Raw genomic sequence first — 12,610 nt, 5'->3', positions numbered from 1 at the left:
TAAAGGGACTGTTGGACCTTGGCAGAGAGTGCCGTTCTAGTATTTTACTTTGACAGTAATTCCATTTTAGAGATGGACAATGGTGGGAATATCACATCATTTATGACTCACTAACAGGATGGTTATTATTTAAAAATAGTTCTACGCAGATACTAATACATGTTTTGGTGCCAGTACCAAAACTATGCTTCTATACAATGGTGAAATTCAGGATATTAATTTTTCATTTAATGAAATAAACCAAACATCAGAAGATATGTCAGTCTTTACATACAAGGTCTTTGAAGGCCCAGATTCATTGGAAAATGTAATAAACCAAAATATTATTCAATGTCAACTTTCTTTTCTTTTTAAAGTATATTTTTCCATTCAGGTGCCAGTATAAAACCTTTTGAAAATACTTTTTTACAGGATCTTAATTTAAAGCGTAACTATTAGTTTGCACACAATCCTTCATTTAACAAGATATCCTAAACCTGTTGTCAAAACACAAACAGATGTGCAAAATAGTTTAGATTTCCTAATAAATAAACAATACTTTATTGATTAAAGTAAACATAACCAAGAATCTCATCAAGTATTGCATTGCAGCTGTAACAGTTTAAACCATTTATAGTTTCCAGACGAAGAAATTCATCTGCAGCTCTTCTATAACGGATTCATCATTTCAGCCCAACACTCAACTTTGGTGAGGATTTCAACAATAACCAATCCTAACTGGATATGCTGACACACTACAGGTTTTCATTTATCATTTCACACAACTGTCAGGTGAATTACGCTGCTGCGATGTAACTTTAAAAAACAGAAAAACAATCCCAGAATCCCAGATGATTAAATCTCTCGCAGAAGGATATATTATGCTGATGTATTGAACAAGCTCTACCTCAGGTAATAAAAATCAATTGTACCCTTCAAGCAGATCTGGAACAGAAGCACAGATGAATTCAGGCTGTTTGGACTTGTCCAGCCACCACACGCACACATTTCTGCCTCTTGAAGAACTGGAGCGCGGTTCTTATTAAAGCCGGCCTTAAGGTTGGTTGTTATGAACTCCTGATCGCCATCCAACCAGCAAAACTCCCCATGCCCCATTATACTGTAATTACCTCTGCCCTGCATTCTTTCTCCATAAACAAGCACAGTAATTTCTGTGCTGAGAAATAAAGTGCAACCGGAGCAGCACACTGTGGCCAGCGCCGCCGCCGCCACCACCGCCGCCTTCATATATCACAGCAAACAAAACCGCAGCCATATTTCAGCCGCTGCCAGCCGGCTTCAGCCCCCTAGAGACTCTGGGCTATAATTCATGGCAAACTCCAAAAGTCACTGAAGCCTGAGACTCACTCCCAGCGCCGTGCGTCGTCCAGGGTGACGCTTAAGGCTGTAACCATGACAACTAGGGCAACACAGGGAAGCACTGACCCAGAGATGAAATCCTGGAGAGAGAAGAGAGAGAGAGGTGGTCTGGTTGGGATGGGGGGGGTATCATTTAACTCACCACAGGCTCGGACTGTGAAAGACCCCCTTGTTGAATGAACACACATACACACTCAAAGACTTGCAAAAGAGCATATGTGTCACACTGTTCCAGCTGAAACACACATGCACACGTATCAAATCAAATGTCCCGCACCACTGGTGTCAGAGAAACCACAGCAGCAGCTAATAAACATTTAAAACACACAAACACTGACTGTGTCTTTTGTCACTTATATTATCAAATGATCTTCTCGATAATCCAGCAGCAGTGTTCAGCTCTGAATGAATAATGGTGTCCAACGCACATAGTGCCCCCTTTGCTAGATGAGCAAATTCCTCACACACAAACACAGCAAAAACCAATGACATCTAATCAGAAGTTCAACCGATGAGCCGACAGACGTCAAAAGGTCAAACTGGGCTGTGATTAGACGTGAAACTGGACGAACGTGTCAGAATGAAGTACGATTTCCGTGCTGTGGCTGGATGCCTCCACCATCCGGAGCAGTTTCAGTCTACATACAATTTTATTCCAGATTCGTATGAGGTCACTGTGACCTTTGACCAGCAAATTCTTATCAGTTCTTCTGTGAGTGTTTGTACCAAATTTGTGGAAATTTCCTCAGTCTGCTGCTGAGATGAAGTCATGAGCCCAAAAACGTGTTTTGTAAGGTCACAGTGACCTTGACCTTTGAGGTATTGGTACTAAATTTGAAGAAATTCCCTTCAGGCATGCTTGAGATATCTTGTTCACAATAATGGAATGGACAATCCAAAAATAGACAAACAAAGTAGGTGTGCACACATTTCTTATTAGGAAAAATGTAATTCCTGGTCAGACTGTATTGATACTATGTGCTGCTTTAACAGCCTCCACTCTTCTAAGAAGGCTTTCCACAAGACTTCAGAGCCTGGTTCTGAGGATTCTCTCCCATTCAGTAGCAGGAGCATTAGGGAGGTCAGGAACTGATGTTGGGAGATAAACCTTGGCTCACAGTTGGTGGCTCAGTTGGTCCCGAAAGGTGTTTGATGGGATTGAGTTCAAGGCTTTGTCAAGAAAATCCTCAAAAAGAAATTGGGCATTTTCCTCTGGAAATTGAACACAACCGCTGACAGAAAGTTGGAGGCATGATTAATTGTAAAATATCAGTTTGTGCTGGAACAATTTCCTTTGAGTAGATCTACACTAGAACACACTAGTACCTTTACCATGAAAGATTGTGATTGGTATGTTCCCTAATGTATGACATTAGAAAGTTATGATGCGAGTTAAAGAACTCTGATTTATTGATGATAAACATAATCCTTACTTGCAGCTCTGCCCTTAGTCCAACCTGAGAGGAAGGAGAAGTATTAGCCTTTCTCTTCCAAAGAGATTCCTCCACTGTTTCCTTAACCTCAGCTACTTAAGCTCACGCTCATGTTCTTGACCTCTTGTGGATCATCCTCTACTCCTGCCACCTCCTCCTCTTACTGGGCAGACCGAGTGTTAAATCATCAACAACCTTACAGTTACACAGTGAGATTTCAAGGTTAACCTGTGTGAAAAATATTACTGTATTTCTGAATGAATGCAGGTTTGGCAGCATGTGAGCAACTTCCCTATGCTTGAGTCAGGGTTGAAACCTGGTTGTGCGTGTGCATTGAGCCCAGCACAGTAACCAACACACAGGCAGATCGCTCCCATGCATGTCCCGAATGAAAAGTAAAGGGGCAGTAAAGACACTGGCATTGTTGTTAAAGACAGCCCACTGAGATTTGTCTGGCTGACGGCCCAACGAGTGCATTTCCTACGATAGGTGTAGACACACCAAGATTTTACACATTGCCCATATAAAGGCAGACCAGTGACTCAAACAAGACCATAATATTATCAGCCCTCCAGTATGTTAGGACAACTCACAACTGGGGCCACTACACCAACAACAACTACTAAACCATGCAGCCAAAAGTTAAGACCAATAACTCTCCATTGACTCAATGCTGTTAGGTGGGGTGTAGCCATGTACCCACACTGTGAACTCGTGCCATATGCACCTCCTTGGAAATCTAACTACATGTTGCTGCAACAAACAACACAACTACCAGTTGTTCTGCTTGACAGCTCGTATCGTCATTGTCTATTGGTGACCGAACAAGGACAAAAAGCTCCTTGACCTTCGTCCTCAGTCAGTTCAGTGGTCATCTCCTCCGACGTCTTCAGTTTTCTACATTGCTGCAATTTCTGTAAAAGTAACTGCTGTTCAACATTCATTAGCATAAACTTTGAAACCATCCTCTCAGTTTGAAATGTTTGAAGTTCAGTGACATAGAAACTCCTCCGCCAAACTGCGTTTAGGCGGTGCACAAGTATGAATGCTCAAAACGGCGTAGGCCATGCTGAATCGATCCTACGCGGAAGTATAATCCAGGCTTTAGGCCAGTGTGTGTGTGTGTGTGCGTTTGTGCGCCTCAGTATGGAGCAGAAAAAAGACTAAGCCCTGGAGAACAGCAACAGTGGATGAGGTGTCTACCTTAATTCCCTCTTAGTCTTCTTATTTCCCTGTGGCCACTGCATTGTGATGCAGAGTCACTCCACCACCTCCCCAAGGGTGTGTGCATGCTTGCACGGGTGTGTGTACATAATACACACCATTAATCAAGTGCTATGCCTTCATGCAGTATTTGATCAATTTAGCATCTCTTTCTGTCTCCCTCCCTCTCAGTTTCTGTCCTTTCTTCTCCGAAGCTTTCTGTCTTTTTTCTCCAGATCCCTGTTTGCTTGCTAAGCCTCATTAACAATTAATTACCAATCAGCTAGTCAAGTCACCCCTGGACCGCTGGGCTTCTCAATGATTCATTAGTCAGGGTTACACAACGCTGCAAAGCATAAACACACTCACGCACCAGCACGCACACAAACACACTCAAGCTTGGTGCCACTGTGCGTCCCTCTGGGTGATCCACATGAGCACACACACACTTTGTAGACCACACACACACACACACACACACACACACACACACACACACACACACACACACACACACACACACACACACACACACACACACACTAAAGCAAGCATATGGACACATGCGAACACTTCTCACGTGCAAATACCTGCACACGCACACGGTGCCTGTATCTAATCACAAAGTCCTCATTAAAAAGAGATGTAGGAAAACTGATTGAGTTTGAAATTCCACACATAGAAGGCTCCCGACATTCACTGCAATGTCAACTTGAAGTTTACATGACTTTGAAAGTCTTGTGTGGTGAAATCCATCATTTCAGTTCTGGTATATTTTCATGGCATTGATTAACATAAGACATCACATGCTTGGCCTCTTCACTTCAATCCTGGTGAAACCCTTCATTTCAAAACTGGCGTCCTATCAGCCCAGACATTCATCAGTGTGTTTTCATCTGCTTGTGTTGATATAAGGCCCAGGGAGCTCGAGCATGATGATGAATATGGGTGCTGGATGTTTAAATTAGAAAGAAGGACTTTCAAGGGCATCTGTTCATTTTCATTAATTTTGAAAGACAAAAAAAAAGTTTAAAAGAAGTTGAAAGACCTTTCAAGTCTAATCCACAAATTTTCATTAACTCAAAGACCAGTGAACTTTTAACCTGTCTACAGTCGGTTTTTCGATGAGAGAAAGTGGAAAACTAGAGCTGGATGACTCCATCTCTCATATTAAAATCAGGATATGAATGTGGGTATTTTTAATCCTGCAAGAGCTGCAATTGACACTAAATAAAAATAAACCAGGGGCCACTAGGGGTCTCTCAAAACAATAACAAAAGACCTAGGGAGTTGTCGCTGACCACCATTAATTGTGCCATAATGTTCTTGTGTCGCTTGGTTCCCCTGTTGTTTGTGCTTTACAGGGAGAACTTTGGCAACTGAACAGGCAGCAAACTGCAAATCATGATTCATGAGGAGGGACCAGTACAAACAGTGGGAGGGATAACAACAGATGCTAACTGGCTAACAGAGTGTTTTTCCTTCATCATACGTCAGTTGCCCTGGAAGTTATGGCAAACAGGCAAAGCCACAGGTAAAGTGGGTTTTATTCAAGATAACGTCCCGTTACCTTATATAAAATTGGGGATTTCTCTATCCTGTCCCTTAAAGTTCAATTACAAATTAAAGCAAATAAGTTAAAGCCAGTAACTGCTGAATTCATTGATTCAGCTACAAAGACAACTGTTGATTCTGTCAGACGGCTGCACATCATCACAAAGAAAACCTGGTCAATACATTCCCTGCACACTGGTGTCATTTACACTTCGGCTAAATGTGACCTACTGTTTGATGTAAGGTTTTCTATAGACCAGAGTTTACTTTTATCTGCCTAATTTAAATTGCAATGACAAGATTAGTCCCCCCAAAAAAATAGCAAAATCCTCAAAATCCTTCAGCCCTTTTGGAAACTGATGTTTGGCCGCTGCATCAACCAGTGTGTGTGTGTGTGTGTGTGTGTGTGTGTGTGTGTGTGTGTGTGTGTGTGTGTGTGTGTGTGTGTGTGTGCTGTGTAAATGTAACTAAACAGCCCATCCCGAGGTCAAACGAGGACTTTGCAGTAATAAATGTTCAACATCGTCTGCTACAAACTCATTGACACAGGAGACACAGAGAGTGGATTTACTGCCATTCTCACAGGTCCTGTTCTGTTGGCTGTTAAAGGATGGGTCACTTTTTTTTGTATCTCTTTCCCTGCTCACGTTTTCCCAGCTGGATTCGAACCGATGACCTTCTCCTGACCCCAAGGCTTCGACACTACTGCCCCTCACAGGGACGTTTTTATCAGCGCCTCCACACACCATGAGCCACTTAGGCTTATGTACACAACTCCCTGCCCAAGAGAAGCCGCTGACCAGTTGGGCGGACCATTGTCTTTGTTGGATTTTGTCTTTCACTGTGGTAAAGTTGATTTGTGGATTTACAGCCCCGCACAAACTCAGCCTTGAGACATCAACAGCTTCATGGGAGTGTTTTTGTGTCAGTGGGGATGGGGAACACTTAGGGGCTTCCATGCCCTAAAATATTAGCATTTTAAAAGTGACTTAATCGCTTGTATTTAACAATTATTTTCTTCTAATTTTGTAATTACTCTTCTCTAATTCTAGTTTGAGTCTAATTTTCTATTAAGTTGAATGAAATGGTTGCTAATAGAGTTCATCACAAGGAAATTAGGCATGAAGCTTACATAGCTGTGTGTGTTTGTTTGAAAAGTGTCAGGTGAATTAAACCAATCGCATTTTGATTTATAGCAGGTGGAACCAAAAGAAAATCATTACCCTCGGCCGTCCTGATGCTCAAGGCCAAAGCCATTTCATGGGCTTTACCTTTTTTCTGTGCTGTGGTTTGAGCTACGGAGCAGATCAGAGACTTCAGTCAGTCCGACAGCACAGATGGCTAAGTGATAGGACGGAGGACGGGAAGGTGGGGACAAGAACAGGTCAGAGACGTGACTCACAGGTTTAATAACTGAATGCAAATTGCTCTGATCTTCTGCTCAGATGAGATTTCGGTTTTATGAAATTATATTACAAAATCAAATGCAAGATAATTTGCAGAAGGTTGCATCTGATCTTTGGTTGGTTAGCCGTGATTCCTTCCAGATTAATGATGATTAAAGGTTTTCATGTTAGAAGAAGTGAAGTAGTCGACAGCCTGCAATTAACATTAGCATTTTGATTGGCCAAGAGACTAAAGGAATATAAATAATTGCAGAATGATCAAAGGTAGGGAGTCGCCGGTTTTACATTTGCGGCAAATCTGAACGAATTATATTTCATCTCCACAAGGGGGCCAACTTTCCCCCCCCTATCTGTCCGTCTGTTTGTTGGTTGGTTATTTAGTTTGTTTGTCAGCAGGATTACACAGAAGCTATTGAACAAATTCCTCCAAAATTTGGAAGGATGGGATATCGGCCAAGAAAGAATCCATTCAATTTTGAGGATACTAACAAAGGGGCTTATCCAAGGATTATATTTTTAATCACTAATTTACGGGACTTATGTGTCTATGAGTGTGTGTACTTTGCTGCAGATCAAAATAAAAATCTGGATCTAGTGGATTTAGATGTGGTTTTATAGGAGGGTAGGCTTTTGTTTGGTTTGTCTTTATCTTCCCATCATTCTTCCTCAGTGGAGATTATGATTTCATGATCTGTTTTGTTGGCTTGGCTATAAAGCTTGATTGAATTTAAGGGGACTGTTGGGTCTTGGCAGAGGTATGAGCTCTACTGGGTGCCATTCGAGTTGCACTCATGGTTTCAGAAAAATAAACTGAACAGTGTCATTGTGGATCCAAGCTAATCTGTAACTGTAGCATGTGAATATTGACATAAGTTAAAGCTTCTATATATTCAGCCTTTTTGCTCTAGTGCTTTGTAAAAGCTTAGACTGGTCAACTGCGTCCAGTGTGTTTTAAGGGGGCTTAACTGCCGAGTGGTATTTTGGCCCCTTTTGTTTGAGCTTTATATAGAAAACAGCAAAAGCAACAAAGATTTAGTTTGAGGCTGCATGTGAGTGGTCACAGGGAGGTGACCAGTCTCTGATACTCATGGTTCACCACTGGTTGGTGTGTGTGTGAATGTGGAGTTTATGGCTGACACTGGAGGAAGGAATACACAAGACTGCTGATGTGTTAAACTGTACAAATACACGCACTGTCAATCTGTCAAGCCTGGTGTGTCTTGATGTCATTCAAAGTCCCCCGGTGTTTTGCATAAACTGCCAAATGACAGCATGAGAAGAAGGAGAGAAAATCCACATAGCTAGAGAAAGAAATGAGTATTTTTAGAGAGAGCAGGTCTAAAGTTGTATTAATTAATTCCTCCTTTATTTAAAAAGCATTCGTATTCATCTTCTAGACAATGTCATGGATATTTTTCGATATTTTCTAGAGGCTGACAAATGAAATTTTGGGGGCTAATGCCAATATTATGTAGTAACATTTTTTTGAAAATGACTTCTAAGATATTGTTTTTAAACCCTCATGACAAAGAAATTAAATACATTTTATTTTTGAATAAAAATGCATTCAACTACAATTGGAATTTTGCCTTAGAATGTAAACATAAACACATATTTTCTGCATTGTTTATTCTGTACTCCTTTCTACGCAAAACATAAATGCAGATACCGATATAGGTCACAATAGCAGAGGATTTTTATTGGAAAACCGATAAATCATTCCTGACATTTTATAGAAATAACTCGTGGATTGTAACAAGAAAATAATAAACAGACTAAGTGATGATGAAAACAACCGTTGCAGCCGCACCGTGACGATATGAAATGTACTTATTAATGTGAAGCCTCTTTTTATTTTTAAGCCGCATATTGTTAAGCCGCACATAACAAGACAGTTTGACAGTTGTTGGTGACAGTTGCGACCCTTTTCTTATTTACAGCAGAGGAATAGAACGGTAGATGCTTTTATAGTCAGGAAAATGAGCATCAAACCCACACTCACACTCACACTTGGAGGACGCCCAGTGAAACCCGTCGGCCACTGAGCAGCTCCACCGGAGCAGGTGCACATTCAGTGCTGCGTTCAAGGGCATCTCGGCAGCCGTGATGGATGGATGATTGCCTCGTGTTCGATTTATCTATTCTGATCCCCCATCGTCATCCCAGGGATTCAAACTGGTGACTTCAATCTCTCAGTTCAAGACACATTTTGAAATTGACTATAGCTCGGGGAATGTGAGCACAAGAGGTCAGTGAGCGACAGAGTGGGAATTAAAGCTTGTTGCCTGAAACTGCCTCAGTGTCTGGTTCTGCTCTTTGTTTCTTGGAGGAGCCAAGAAACAAGGAGGAGGTGATATACAAGCTGCTACGTGGGGCTCCATTACCAACTGTGGTTTTGCTTCCAAATCACATTTAAACAGGACGTGAAAATATGTGATACAGGAAACACCTGGATGCACAAGGCAGAATGCAAATACTGATTAATTGGAGGGACATTTCTGTACGTGCGTGTGTTTTTAACTACAACACCAGCGGTCCCCACTGTGACCCGAGCTGCACGGTGCAACAAAATAGTCCCCGGATGTGGGGGTTAGTGGACTTATTTAAATTTATCAACTTCAGAAAGCATCCGTCAAGCAAAGGTGGTGCGAATCTGCTGCTTTCAACTTCTCACATTCGAGATTTTACTGTCAGGAACAAAACAACAAATCTGCACATGATGGGCTCTGGGGAGTTGTGTTGTTATTATATTCCTCCTTTATTTGGTGGAAGAAGAATCTAATATATTTGGTAAGAAAACTACACCTGACCCCACAGACTGAAGGGTCAAATGTTTCTTCTGTTGTTCCACCGCCAAAGCTCAGTTTCTGCAGGAATCCCAACAGAACCATGAACATTTTCTCAAAGACCATTAACACTTGGATCGATGCTCATTTGACCAGAGTGGTTGTACTTTGTTCTGCACAGTGGCCAGAACAAAATGGTAGCCACCCCCCCTGTGCAACTAGTCCGTCAAACTCCAGGAACTCGTGAGACCACAGAGCAGAGGTGTGGAACAGCAGGGGGCTGCAGCTTCTCCGGAATTACAACAAGAGCAGCGCACATTCTTAAACTCAGATCTTGTCAGCGTGTTCGATGCTGATGATCTGTCTGAAAAACAATAAACCCAGAAAGGAAGGAGGGAAGGAAGGAATGAGGGAAGGAGGTAAGGAGGTAAGGAGGCTGGACTGAGCTTCTCCAGGATCGATCTACCGCTGCGCGCCACCTGTAACGACTCCTCTGATAATGAACAGAAACGGAGCATTTCATCAACAGGAGCGTGCACGTCACAGATGAGTGATCGATACCCGGACGCTGGATCGATAATAACCGGGGACTCGTGGGATGAAGATGACGATGAAGATGATGATGGTGATGATGATGATGCCAAAGACCCATGAGGATGAAATATGCGCCACGGATGACATGGACGCAGATGGAGCGCGACTGCGAAGCAAGAGCAGAGAGGTGTGAGTGTGCATGTGTGCATGTGTGTGTGTGCATGTGTGTGTGTGTGTCATGCATATCCGAGGGAACTTGAAGGCGCAGTGGTCGCAGCTTCTTCATCCGCCGCGGAGGCAACTGTGCGCGGTTACGCAGTCCGGTCCGTCCCCCCGTCCCCCCCTCTCTCCCATCAGTCAGCGGCGGTGCCATTGTCGCGAGTGGCAAAGAAAAACGCACACGCACACAAACAAACACACGCACGCTGCGCTCACCTCTTTCGTGTTGACGATTCCCTTCACGTATTTCCCGAGGACCGAGTCCACGCACAGGAGGCTGCACAGCAGCAGCCACGCGAGTCTCTCCCCTGCCCTCACCTCCATCTTTCTCTCTCCCCCGCCGTCTCTCGTCTGCGATCCCGGGCTCCCCGAAGCCCGTGTCTGAGGCGGGAGCGCGCACGGAGGCACGGCTCCAGCCAAAAGGAGCGCGCCCGCAAGAGAGAGAGAGAGGGGTGAGTGAGTGAGTGAGAGAGGAGGTGAGGGGGGGAGTGAGAGATGGGGGTGGAGAGAGAGAGAGAGAGAGAGAGAGAGAGAGAGAGAGGTGACTGAGTGAGTGAGTGAGTGAGAGGGAAAGAGAGAGAGAGGGGTGACTGACTGAGTGAGTGAGTGAGAGAGAGAGGGGTGACTGAGTGAGTGAGAGAGGAGAGAGAGAGAGGGGTGACTGAGTGAGTGAGAGAGGAGGTGAGAGAGGGGATGAGAGAGAGAGAGGGGTCGAGTGAGAAAGTGGAGGAGAGAGAGTGAGATGGGGGTTGAGAGAGAGAAGGGAGGGGAGAGATGGGGGAAAGAGAGAGAGAGAGGCCGACCGCGTGCACGTTGGTCGATGTGCATGTGCCCCCCTCCAGGAGCAGAAGCTGGTGCTGGTGTGCGTGTTGGGGGGTGCGCGCGTCCGGTTCCGCTCGTACTTTGAGATGCGACACACGCACGCGCATTAAAAATGCCACCGCTGATTGCAATCATGTTCTCATTAGAGGTCACACACACACGCATCTCTCCCTCACTTTTTAATATGACCAACACTGCTGCTGAATAATGTCACAGGGAGTGTTTAAATGAAATTAAAGTATATTATCGGCTCAAGGTAAAATTTAAGTAATCCCTGCATTCCAAACTTTGTACAGTACAGGTTTCAGTACAATGTACCTGACGTATAATAAAAATGGATTAGTTAGATGTTGAAATAAGATAAGACTTAACACACGCACACACACACACACACACACACACACACACACACAGAGGTATCAGTGAAATGTACTTACTTTTAGTAGATTAACAAGTGGATTACATTTATGTTGATGACAGAACCAGACTAAACAAACACACTCCAAACCTCAGGGACTGCACCATTTATCACTATTTGTAAATTCAGTCATTCTATTTTATTTGCTGATGCTGCTACTATTTCAATTTTTCATACTATATCCCATATATAGAGAGAGAGAGATAGAAGAGAAAGAAGCCTTTACAATTTCCTTGTTCCTGAGTGTGATGACAGATCTTTGAATCTTTGATAAGATTAATACTGTTACAGCAGCATCGAGGGAATAGTGAAATACACATGTAGAAAAGGAAAGAAGTAAAAAATACAATATAAATATGAGGAACTATAAAAAAAATAGAAATGTGTGAACAAGGTGTACAGTCTGACACAATTACAAATATATGAAATTGTATAACAATATATGATGTTCCCAAGAGTCATATATACTGTCGGGTAGTTTTATCCATCACATTCTATAAGCTCATGTTTATTTATTTTTTCTATTTATATCTATTCTATTCAGGCGAGGAGCACAGTACTTGACAGTGACGTTTAGAGAGAAGTAACATCAAATAGTAATACTCATGTAAAACACAAGTACCTCAAAGTTGTACTTCCAGAACTACATGCATCCCTTGTGTGTAGACAACACACATATTTTGACAGATTGCTCTCTGTATTGTGCATGTCAGCATTGATCTGATTTATGTTTAACAAAAGGTTGTCTTTTTTATTGACCTTTACAGATCTCAGTATATCAAGAGAAATTCAGCAGTTTGTATAAATAACAATGAAGAATCTCTGGTCATATAGATCCAGTTATTGCTGTAAAGAAAAGTTGAATTCATGAGTTGG

General features: G+C 42.8%; 1 protein-coding gene across 1 annotated transcript in view; it reads right to left on the bottom strand.

The window, feature by feature from the left end:
* The window catches only part of tmem145 (transmembrane protein 145), a 36,271-nt gene extending 25,370 nt beyond the window's left edge, over positions 1–10,901 (bottom strand). Inside the window, exon 1 of the mRNA XM_035164338.2 lies at positions 10,711–10,901. Coding sequence (XP_035020229.1) covers positions 10,711–10,818 — 108 coding nt within the window. The 5' untranslated portion in view covers positions 10,819–10,901. The remainder of the gene's footprint in view (positions 1–10,710) is intronic.
* Between the last annotated feature and the right edge of the window lie 1,709 nt (positions 10,902–12,610).

The sequence above is a fragment of the Hippoglossus stenolepis genome, chromosome 8 (assembly GCF_022539355.2).
Source record: "Hippoglossus stenolepis isolate QCI-W04-F060 chromosome 8, HSTE1.2, whole genome shotgun sequence".
In the NCBI taxonomy this organism is placed as follows: Eukaryota; Metazoa; Chordata; class Actinopteri; order Pleuronectiformes; family Pleuronectidae; genus Hippoglossus; species Hippoglossus stenolepis.
This window is presented reverse-complemented; position numbering and strand designations above follow the sequence as displayed.